Genomic DNA, 11,785 nt, shown 5'->3' with positions numbered 1-11,785 from the left:
TGTAATGTAAAGGAATGTACACATTAAATAGACATTTTCTGTAATGAACCTCATATAGTTAAGACACCACCATGTGGCCATGGGTTTGTACTGGGGGAATCAAGAGAGCAGAGAGTATATTTTATGAAAACTCTGAAAGTTTAATGTAATAAAAGGACTGTACAAAAATAAGACATAAAACGTTATGCAAGCAGACGTCTTAGTTAGGTAGATTCACTCTGAGAATTTTAATGTCATCCATAGGGCGGTAAAAAAAAAATTTGTTACAGTATGTGGCCTAGTGAGAGGTAAACTAATAGATTAAAAAGGCAAAAGTAAGACAACAGCTGATACAACTGCATATATCCTTCCTTCTGCATAAAGTTAATAGTGCCTTGTTTTATATAAAACATTTATTTATGGACTGTAATCTATTAGTGCTGATTGTGAGCCCACCTTTTTACAAAATACTTTTAAAAAAGCAATGATTATTTGTTTCATAGCAAACACTGAATCTTGCCTTTACAGATGCAGATACTTTTACTTTACAAACACATACGGTACATGTATTGCCTTAAAGCAGAGCGGCCATAATGAAACAAAGCAGTCATGCATTTTGACAGCTGGGTATTCTCAGGGGACAGCTTATTAGAATTTTTCTTTATGATTTTCTCATGCAAGTTAACCTGCTCTGAGATAAATTGAGCCTTCAGGCATTGTTTTTATGTGATCCATGGTAAGAGCTTTATTGATATTTCTTTCAGTGATATACAGTGTTTCACATACCTTGAGGGCATTATGTAAAATGTGCTTAATCAGCACCAAGGTTTTTGGAAAATACAAGTCATGGACAGGGTGACATATGCATTTTTATAGTTGTATGTTTTGAACTATGTTGTCTTTATAGTAGTTTTTAAACTCATATTCTAGTATCTTTTTAGATTTATTATACATGTAAAACAAAAACAGTATAAATTAAAAAAAAATTAAACATGTATCAGAATATGTAGTGGAGGAATCTTTTTAACATCCTTCAGATTAGTCTGTAAATCATACGTATCTTTATTTATATAGAAGTGTGTTTCATGCATTTTAGAGAGACAATGTACAGACTGAAGAGAGAAATTCTTTTTATTTCTGTCTGGTCATTTTCCCAATCTCCCAGATGATAAAAAGCAATGCTTTCAAGTAATTTATACTACTCATAGGCAACAAGCACCCATTTTTAAGCCCCAACAATAATAGGATTTTGTGGGTCATAACCTCTATGGCTTTGTTTACTTTTTTCCATAGACACAGATTAAGCTTAATCCAGGATAGCTGCATTCTGAAATGTGGGTTTTCCATAAAAATCCTTTGAAGTCTAGGATCATAAAACATCTGTCCAGAAAACCAGGATTATGGTGATATTGGTTCCAACTGATGTTCTGCCAAAATAAGTCACTGCTAGGCCATGTTGTGTGTGCTATTTCTGTTTAACTCTTTTTAGAGCTTTTCACCTAACATTTACTCAATATACAGTTTTAAATATTGAATATTTAATAATTAGCATCACTACCAGGAGTTAGAAAAGACACGATTTATGATTGCATATTCTGTTGGTGACCTTGTGCTGTGCCATGAGTAAGCTTTATTTCTATATTTGATATGAGAAATTGTATGATCAAGTTTTCTCTTGTTCTGTTTCAAAGAAAGCTTTTCAAATCTATGATCAACTAATGCAGTGTGACTGTGCTGAAATCATGATTGTCATCTCCAATTACATCTCCAAATAATTCTTAACCTTTCTGAGTCATTTGTTGTAATGTAAAGGAATGTACACATTAAATAGACATTTTCTGTAATGAACCTCATATAGTTAAGACACCACCATGTGGCCATGGGTTTGTACTGGGGGAATCAAGAGAGCAGAGAGTATATTTTATGAAAACTCTGAAAGTTTAATGTAATAAAAGGACTGTACAAAAATAAGACATAAAACGTTATGCAAGCAGACGTCTTAGTTAGGTAGATTCACTCTGAGAATTTTAATGTCATCCATAGGGCGGTCCTGACTGTTGGTTTCAACCATGCCAATACGATTAAGAACTCCAATGCCCTGGCAGACCCGTCCAAATATAGTGTGTTTCCCATCCAGCCACTGTGTGGGAGCCAACGTGAGGAAGAACTGGCTTCCGTTTGTATCTGGCCCTGCATTGGCCATTGCGAGAATTCCAGCACCTACAAAATATATAAATAAATCAAGCACTGGCTGATTAGTAATATCAAAACTTAAGCTGTAAACTAGTTATTATGCTGGATATTTTTAGTTTTTTTATAAAAGTAATATTTACCTAGCAATTTATTCTACTTATGGGATCTATTGAGCAGCTTACAAACTTTTCATAGTTTTATAAATAGCAGTGCTTTTAACAATACTATTTAATCTACTCATGCATTAATTGTTATATTACTCACCTGTAAATTTCAACTCTGGATGCAATTCATCTTCAAACTGCTTGCCATATATAGATGCACCACCACGACCTGCAGATATAAAATACATTTTTATATAAATACATTTTACAAACTGACAGTAAATTAAAATTAAAGTCCATTGTATTGACAACAAGGTAGATTGTTTCGCTTGATAAAACATATTCACCACCTTTATTCCATTTCTCAACAGCCACTTAATTCAGCGTACTGTGATTCATCTTATGGAATTGTCAAATGAAATATCTAAAAGGAGTGTTGAATGATTAGTATTCCTTTTATCCTCACCTGTCCCTGTTGGATCGCCTCCTTGAACCATGAAGTCTTTGATGATGCGGTGGAACTTGTTGTTGTTGTAAAATCCTCTTCTGCCCAGCTCTGCGAAACTCTTGCAGGTTTTTGGCGCATGATTCCAGTACAGTTCTAGAACGATAGTTCCCATCCTGGAAAGACAGTGTAAAGTGAGGGTTGGTCATAATATGCTAAGTAGCTGCAAATTATTATTTTTTATTTTTTAAGACAAAATTGATAAAAGACAAGTAAAGATCCCTTTAAAGTATTACCATTCTGGTAAGAAAGAAGGAAAGAGAGAAAAAAAATCGTAATTTTTCCATTCAAAATCCGTAATATTTAGGTATGTAGAGTAGGGGTATTACATTGTAAATATTTCTCCATAAAGTTTAATAGGGTTTCTTTCTTTCTTTAAATAAGCATCAATGACTTTTTCAGTGACTCCTCTTCTAGTAAAAGTCAGTCACATTTTGGTAAGTTATACATTTTGCAAATTTTTGTTTGTGAATGTAGTATTTGCCATGCAGAATATAGAAATTCACAACACACGGCATCATCTAGCTTCTGTATGTAAAACATGCAACATCTTTTAGAGATTTAAAAGTGAAAATAAACTTAAAATGTATATAATTAAAATTAATACGGGAAGACGTAATTACGTCACAACGCAAAAGAATCACCGTGAATTTTGAGTTCGAAAGAACCGAATGAGTTGGGAATCCCAGCACCATCTCTGATCTAAAACAATCTAACCAGTACAACTGACCAACGTGATTAGATCTTTAACTTGTTCAATACAAACATGCGGCAAAGCTTTATGTTTTTCTACATCTATAAATAATGAAACAAGTAAACCAACGATCACAGCTTTACTTCTGTGTTATCAAGACGTGACTCATTCATTCACAAATCTATTAACGTACTAATGTCTATTCTGCGACTCACGTTGTGTCCAGCGATACTGTGGGGGGTTGCCAAGAATCCGGCGGAATTCCAGACATGTCTGTTGGTCAACAAATACGGTTTGTTAGATAGTATTAATTGTATTTGTATATTATTTCGCAAAGCGTGATAAGGAAGTAGTAGCCCAGTTCGGTTTATTCGTTATTGTAAACCGTCAATACCACATGATGTAAGTGCTGCCATCTAGTGGACTGGAAGATAAAGTCATGCTGTCTGAGTTCCATCCACATCATACACTCTCTCTATATAAACCAAAACAGTCCAAAATGTTTATACACTATATTGCCAAAAGTATTGGGACACAGTTCTTCCACACTGACTGAACCAATCATTTCTTTTTGAACCTTGCCTTATACACAGAGGCATTGTCATGTTAGAATAGAAAAGGGTTCTGTCTAAACTGTTGCTATAAAACTAGAAGCACACAATTCCCTAGAATATCATTATATGCTTAAACATTAAGATTTGATTGAAATGACTAAAGTAGTCAAACCTGTTCGTTAGAAGGGGGTGTCCCAAACATTTGGCAATATATTGTAGTATGATAATATATCTAGCCTATATAGTAGTATATTTTTCTAGTTTTGCTCTGTTCTAAAATATTTAATTGGCTTTGCTCTGCTCTAAAATATTTTACTGGCTATCTATTGCTCTGCACGTTTTTGTGGAAAGTAAATGTTGAAAGGTATAGTGTGATAACTTTGTCTGATCAGACAAAAATATAATTGCTCAAATCTGTTATTTAAAAAAATACAATAAATTATACCTGGCACACAAGTTGAATTATGTAATTTCAACTATGTCTAAAAATCCTCAGCAATCACAAAAAAAAAGTGTAAAAAATTGGTCAAAATGTGTCAATCCTGTGTTTCATATACAAAATGACACACAAAGTCAAATATCAATTTGATTGTAATTCACTTTTATTGTTTATTGACCAAAATATACAATAAATGTACATGTAGTGTGCATTTAAGCAAAATAAGCATACATACAGTATGAAGAGTCAGAACCATATTCTTTAATACATGTTTAAGAAAATTACATATATCCGTTACAACATTTAAAATACTTTTTTTTTTTTTTAAAGATAATAACTCTAAACACTGTGTAAAAAGTAAATAAATAAATGAAAAACTCATCCTTTGTGGCAGTAAGGAAGGAAAAGGAAAAATGGTGATCAAATTCCTTGTGATTGATGGCATTACCAGGCAGTATTAGACAGAGTATCAGCATCTAAACTTGCCTGGTAAGACACAAATCAGAGGATTTTACTGCAGCGGAGAGGCAGAAGAAAGGGTCTGATGTCATGTGACTGTAGAAGAGATAAAAGCAGACAAAAAGAAAAGGACAGAAATAAGGTTATTTTTTTCAGGAGAAAGATCTTGAAGGAAACTGTTTAAAGGATGTTAGTAAAGGATAAATTGCAAGCAGAGATTCAAAGGGGTATTGTCAGAATTAAGCGTCAGCATCCAAATTGATTTTGAGACAACTTGGTAAGTATATTTTATATAGACAAAAACAGCTAAAATGTTATTCAAAATATCTTCTTCTGTGATCGTTTGTCTCGTACAGGTATGGAACGACATGAAAGTGAGTAAAAGATGACAGAATTTTCATTTCTCGGTAAACAACACGCCCCTGAAATTACTTAATGGGCAGAAAATTACCTTATTTCCTCATTCACATTCAGAATACAACCAAATGTTTTACTGAGTCATGCCTACAGATACATTTTCCATAGAAACTAATTTGTCATATAAGTAGTCCCTTCAGTCTATGTGTTATTTATATCTCTCTTTTATCATTAACTTGTTTAAATCACATAAAAACTTTGACTTTTCTTTGCACATTCCATCGTAGAATACACAATGACCTGCAAAATAAGTGAAATGGGTTTCAAATCATTAACACACACACACACAAAACTTAATCATTTTTAATATTTTTCTGACTGGCATTACTTCCTCTCCAGCACAGCGAACAGGAAAGGTGAATAGGTACAGTTCAATTAGTGTTTGTCACACAGATCTCAGGTGTCATGCACACAATAAGACACAAGAAAAGGAGAATGAACTGATCGCTGAATGGCACATTACACATTAGAGGGTGTGTGAGCATGGAGGAACTACTTTTGTGGCATTCATGAAGGCATTTGGACGTAACAGGGTGGGGTTCATAACTTTACTGATGGCTAAGTGAGAGGATCTAGATTCATACCTCGTCTTTTAATTACACTCCCTTTATTTTTATCAAGCAGTCTCATCCAGTCTTCCTGTTTTAAATTGTTAACTTGATTTATTAAAGAACATTTAAACACATTCTAAAGTCAAAATATGCTACATTCCACACTTGATCACAATTATGAAAGCATTTCCTGTTCATTTTGCATTAAAGTCATGGTCACTGAGCCCCCAGAGTGCATCGTTACCAGACAGTGTTAGAACATCAGTGAACAATCAAGCACTGCCGGGTAAGATGTAGCCTAGAGACAATGAATGAACTTCTTCTGCATCATAGTATTCAAATGATCCAGCCAAAGAATACACATCTTTTCATAGCATATTTTCCTCTGTGTATTTGTGTGTGTGTTTATTTGCATAGTCTGCAAATCCACACCCAGATGCAAAGCATTTGTAACGATGCTTGAGGAGGACCATCTGCATCATTACCAGGCAGTATTAGAGAAGATATAACATCCAAAACTGCCTTGTAAGATGGAAACAGTCATCCAGTTTTTGTGTTCCATCTAATTGTTTTCAGTTCGGCATGAAACATGAGGAGAGCCAAGGACTCTATGCTAATGTCTATCACTATAAAATCAGAGTTACTGTACTTTAGCAAGACATTGTAAGGTGTTTGTTAATGATTATCTATTTTCCTGACTGGCCCATCTTTTTTATAGCTTTATGTATTTCCTTTAAACACTGCTTATCTTGCAACAGACCCCAATGGCTTTTGATGTAAGCATATTACCGTGCATGCTCATTTGGACTAGACCACTTCCAGTTTCACTATGCACTTACTCATTTTCTTGAAAGCTATTATTAGAAAAAACGAAAACATTGTAACACCAGAAGTTTATTTCTTAGGTGTACGCCCTGCCCTGCATCCTTGGAAACCATGACCTTTGAGACTTCTCCATAACCTGGGAGAGTTTGACTAATTGGTCGCACCTGCATCAAAACAAAATTGCGTCTACAGCCTCCAAATCCCACTACAGTCACACAACATAGGTGGTAAGGAAAGCGCTCAGTCATGCTAATCAAAATGGCTGATCTTTGTCACCTATACCTGAGTGTGCACCTGACTGACCCCTCACCTGTACAACAGATTAGATAAAATTAGATTAGATAACTCACTTACTACAGAAACCAAGCTAAGTAAGTTTTTACATTTTGGCTCTGTTGTTGTTTAAAGTCAAAGCTCACAGTAAAATTGAAAAGATCAATTAAGGTTACATTTTCTCTTCCTTGTACCTTTTATTAGAACACTTTCAAGTGAGGAGAGGAAAAATTGTGTGTATGAGATTGCATCAGCAATCAGATTTTATGAGTGAGTGTCCATGTATCAACCAATTTTGAACGTTTATAAATAGTTTCTCAAATGCAACAAGTCTAATTTATGTTTCATTTGTACAAACCACGTTATATTATAACATTAAAAACTTTTGTTGCATTACTGAACATAATTTATTTTAATGCTTTACATTTTCTACTTCATACCCCTTTGTTTTAAACTGATCAAACAGGTTTGACACATTACGGAAGTGAAAGTTAACATGCTGGGCACTCATAGTCCTTTATTGTTTCACAAATCTTAATTATCCATATTTCAGACTAAAATTCATACTTGATTTTTACACTATAGAATGAAAGGAAGATTTTTTTTATCTAAAATATAATTTATATATTTTTACCATTTCATTGTCCTTTTTAATAGTTTACTATTAGCATTTATTAATAGTAAACTATAATATTGTATATATTACCTGAGATACATATAAAAACTTTTTTTTGCAATTGATGAAATATTTAGTCAAATTGTTGAACATATTCAAATAATAAAAAAAACTATTAGTTACCCTATGAATTCCTGTTGCCGTCATTCAGTATGGATTCCAGGACAAGAGATGCCATTGTGTCGCAGAGTCGCTTTAGCTGAGGAAGAGCACTTCCTGCTCCTTCCACTTGTTAAAGGTATGATTGCTCATTCCACGTTAGGCCAAACCTCTCTAACCGGTCTGAAGGTACCTGATGAAGACGCATAGACAATAGTAATGGAGTCTTAAGCATGAGAAGAAACACAATCTCCTAAAGCTCCTGAAGCGAAGAAACTGTTCCAACAAAACATCTAGGTTTTCAGGTACACCTTGGAGCCCTGCCCAGGTGTCATTTTTACGCTGGGACCAATCCCTGGCCTTCTTCTAAGAGCAGGTGTGTCTTGTGTTCTGTGATTGGTTAGTTTAATGTGGAAGTGCCTCTGGGTTTCTGAGTACACAAATGAGACAAGCTTTTAACCTTCAAAAAGACCACGCCCCATCCTCCGTCTCTCTTGTTCTGGGTCAGACTGCAGGGCAACAGACGAGAACAAGCCTCCTCTCCTCTTTATTCAGTGTTACTCTCCTTTCCAGTGCTCATCATTAGATTAGAGCTGTAAAAAAGACATTCAGCAATCAGTAAATGTGTCCTCTGTGTGCCCCTATGATCATTTACATTGTTTACACTGATAATAAACTCCATTGGGGCATTGAATAGACAATATGAAAACAGCAGAAATGAAACTGAAGGCCCAACTGATAAATATGCTTTTTGCTCTATTTCTACATTATTTATTTATTTGCCTGTAAAAAAACAATAAAAATTAAATAATCTCTAATTCAAAGACATAAACAGAAAACATGATAAACTGTTTTATCTATCATGTTATCAAATTGTTTACGATTATGCAAGATTATCAATGTCAAAAATGTTTAACATCATTGAAAAGACTTGAGTATGAATCAAATTGTCCTTTTTTTAATAGATTTAGACTATTTGATTATTAAATATTAAATTCAGACTGGCTTATCAGTTCAAATTGCAGTGAGAGCTTGTGTTCATTTTTATAACATAAAGATCAAGAGAAAGTCTACACACCTGTAATATTTTAACGGTAATGGTACACACACACATACAGTCATGGCCAAAAGTTTTGGCAGTGACATCAATTTTGTGTTTTGCAAAGTTTGCAGCTTAAGCTGTTGTGGTGTTCATTCACATTGTTTATAGATTATTGTGTAGAGTGATCAGATGCATTTAAAAAAAAAAAATGAACGGCCTGGTGTCAAGAAGAAATTATTTTTTTTGATCCTGACAAAATGTTTTGGATCTGTGGCCAGGCAACTCCCCGGATCTCAATCCCATAGAGAAGCCGTGGTCAGTCCTCAAAAGGCGAGTGGACAAGCAGAAGCCCACAAATTGTGATCAACTCCGAGAACTAATAAGGCAAGAATGGATCGCCATCAGTCAGGATTTGGCCCAGAAGCTAATATCCAGCATGCCAGCGCAAATTGCAGCGGTTATGATGAAGAACAAAGGTCAACACTGTAAATATTGACTCATTATATTTTTTGCCAATAAAAGCCTTTAAAACTTATGATATGCGTATCATTGTTTTTCAGTATACCATAGAAACATGTGGAAAAATAATCTACAACTACTGAAGCAGCAAACTTTGCAAAACACAAAATTTATGTCACTGCCAAAACTTTTGGCCATGACTGTATATATATATATGTGTGTGTGTGTGTGTGTGTGGAAAAGGCAGATTGTTGACTATAAAAATAAAGATCCACTCCCTTTGCCATCATAAAAGTACTATTAAATTGCGCTTTTATAATTTAGAGCTATATTTAAGGTTTCATTGGAAATGAAGTGCTTGTGCTAAAGGTATGTTCAGGACAGGCCTACTAAACAGGTTTCAGGGATCGGTAGCATCACTTGCATGGGCTGCTTCAAAAAGAGCAGGTAAAAAAGGTCAGTTCAATTCTTTTCTGGCCATGAATCTGCAGATTTTTAAATGTATATATGCATATATATATATATATATATATATAGAGAGAGAGAGAGAGAGATAGCTTGTCTATTTGATGCACATAATTCTTTAAACAATAAAAATGTACTGTAGATATGTGGCTCTGTGGTTTTTGATGCCTATTTGCTGCATGTAATAAATAATAATTATTTCAACTACTTGTGCAGTCAATAATCAAATTTTAGAATATGCATCTGTGTGCACTGAACAAAGGATCTGAGAATTCCAACTCTAGCAGGAGTTTATGCTGGGACACGGGGACAGCATTGTAACCCAGGCAATAGGTCAATGCCTCATATCCACAAACCTGTGTGTGGATTGCTAATGAGATCCCTGAGGTCTTATTTGTGAGGCATGAGGATGGAGGAACACGAGGATCAGCTGGCTGTCAGGAGGCCTCCTGAGAAACCTGTACCTGAAAGAAGCGACCAAACATCAACTGTTTCCACAAAACAAACCGTGAACAAGGGAAAATACGCACCTGTATGTGAAACTGATCTAAACTAACATGGCTTGTTTGAGCATTATAAGAAGAGTAAGTGAAATAATAATGGAACGGAGGAAGTGTATGTGTGTGAGAGGGAAGGTGGAAAGAGAGCGGGATACAAAGAGGGAATGGAAGATGGAGGGTGGGGGCAATGACCCGAGGGATTACTGGCCCAAGGGAGTGAGTTGCCAGGATTCTCCAGCACACAAACACTCTATTGTGCCTCTTGTTGTTGCATCACATTCTCCCCACAGACAAGAATACAGTGGAAGATTGTTAATCATTTAACAATCTGAGATTTTGAATTTGAGATATTATTTACATTGCTTACAGCAGCAGACTGGCCTAGTAGGACTGTGCATCATCCTCTTGCTTTTCTGTGTGTCATCATAAGTACAATGGCAAAATATATTGCTTCTATATTGTTTCTAAAAAATTTTAGGACCAGAGCTTCAAGTCTCAGCAAGATTCGGAAAACACTGAACATTCTACATTCTTAAAATTCAAATACTTTTAAACTAATTATCAAACCATGGCATATAATCAGATTTATTCTGAAAAAAGGCATTTATTGAAAATAGGTCTCGGGGAATTACTTTTCACAGGTAAGACTGAAAAGTTGTTGACTGACACTGATTTGGTTGTATCTGGTCATTAAAACATTATGTTCACACAACTTGACAGTAATTGACCGTCGGAGTCAGACTATTAATAGCTAGCGATATCGCTATTTAGCTGCGAGTCTAGGAAACCAGAAATGTTACATTCTTTCTTATATAGTTTTAGCGTATGATAAATTCTATATCATAAACTAAATTGCCCGTAATCGAGATATTCATTTATATTGCCGTTTTTTTTCTCAAAACTGACTCTTGTGCCGACCTACTCGTTTCGGCTAAGCAGCATGAATCTAATTTAACGTTAACCGTTAGTAGTTGGCTAGCTGACATTAGCTAACTCTTCTCACACATTGAAGGTTTCCCAAAAACAAAGAGTTGAGGAGGCAGTGGGAAGTAGCTCTAAGAAGAGAAGGGTTTTCCGCAAGCGAGTCCTCCGTGCTATGCAATGAACACTTCAAGCCGGAGGATTTTGAGGACAGGTCAAATTGTGAGGATTAGGGATGGAGCTAAACCATCGATCTTCAGCTTTCCCCCTCATCTACAAAGAGTAGGTTTTATCGTCACTGGATTATAAGGATTTGATAGCTTGTCATTAAATAGTTAGTGACATATATTTAATATTTATTTTAGCCTGTGGCAACCAGGAAAACCGAGGCCTCGAGGAAAGCTGGGGAGAGCTGGTCAGTGGACTGTTCTCAGGTTTTACAAGAGATCGAACAACTGTTTTAAATATTGATAATCAGCATATTAGAATGATTTCTGAAGGATCATGTGACGCTGAAGACCGGAGTAATGATGCTGAAAATTTAACTATGTATGATCACAGGAATAAATTACATTTTAAAATCGATTCAAATAGAAAGCAATTTTAAATAGTAAAAATATTTCAACATTT

At 35.0% G+C, this 11,785-nt stretch overlaps 1 protein-coding gene across 1 annotated transcript; it reads right to left on the bottom strand.

Moving 5' to 3' along the window:
* Positions 1-1,898: 1,898 nt before the first annotated feature.
* Positions 1,899-3,912, bottom strand: LOC107673584 (peptidyl-prolyl cis-trans isomerase-like 1). The gene is made up of 4 exons (XM_016467222.1): positions 3,691-3,912; positions 2,743-2,897; positions 2,437-2,505; positions 1,899-2,199 (listed from the first exon to the last, which is right to left on the bottom strand). The coding sequence occupies exons 1-4, from the start codon at positions 3,744-3,746 to the stop codon at positions 1,979-1,981; spliced, it is 501 nt and encodes a 166-aa protein (XP_016322708.1). The 5' UTR covers positions 3,747-3,912; the 3' UTR covers positions 1,899-1,978.
* Positions 3,913-11,785: the final 7,873 nt, after the last annotated feature.

The sequence above is a fragment of the Sinocyclocheilus anshuiensis genome, unplaced genomic scaffold (genome assembly GCF_001515605.1).
Source record: "Sinocyclocheilus anshuiensis isolate Anshui unplaced genomic scaffold, SAMN03320099.WGS_v1.1 scaffold44, whole genome shotgun sequence".
Lineage (NCBI taxonomy): Eukaryota > Metazoa > Chordata > Actinopteri > Cypriniformes > Cyprinidae > Sinocyclocheilus > Sinocyclocheilus anshuiensis.
Note: the sequence above shows the minus strand (reverse complement) of the source record. Positions and strands in the feature narration are given on the sequence as shown.

Excerpts from the sequence above, each read along its gene's own strand:
- LOC107673584 (XM_016467222.1), bottom strand. The coding sequence starts at position 3,746 with ATGTCTGGAATTCCGCCGGATTCTTGGCAACCCCCCACAGTATCGCTG. Across the intron at positions 2,898-3,690 it reads ACAGTATCGCTGGACACAAC|GATGGGAACTATCGTTCTAG; the intron begins GTGAGTCGCAGA and ends CTGTCTTTCCAG. Across the intron at positions 2,200-2,436 it reads TCCAGAGTTGAAATTTACAG|GTGCTGGAATTCTCGCAATG; the intron begins GTGAGTAATATA and ends TATATTTTGTAG.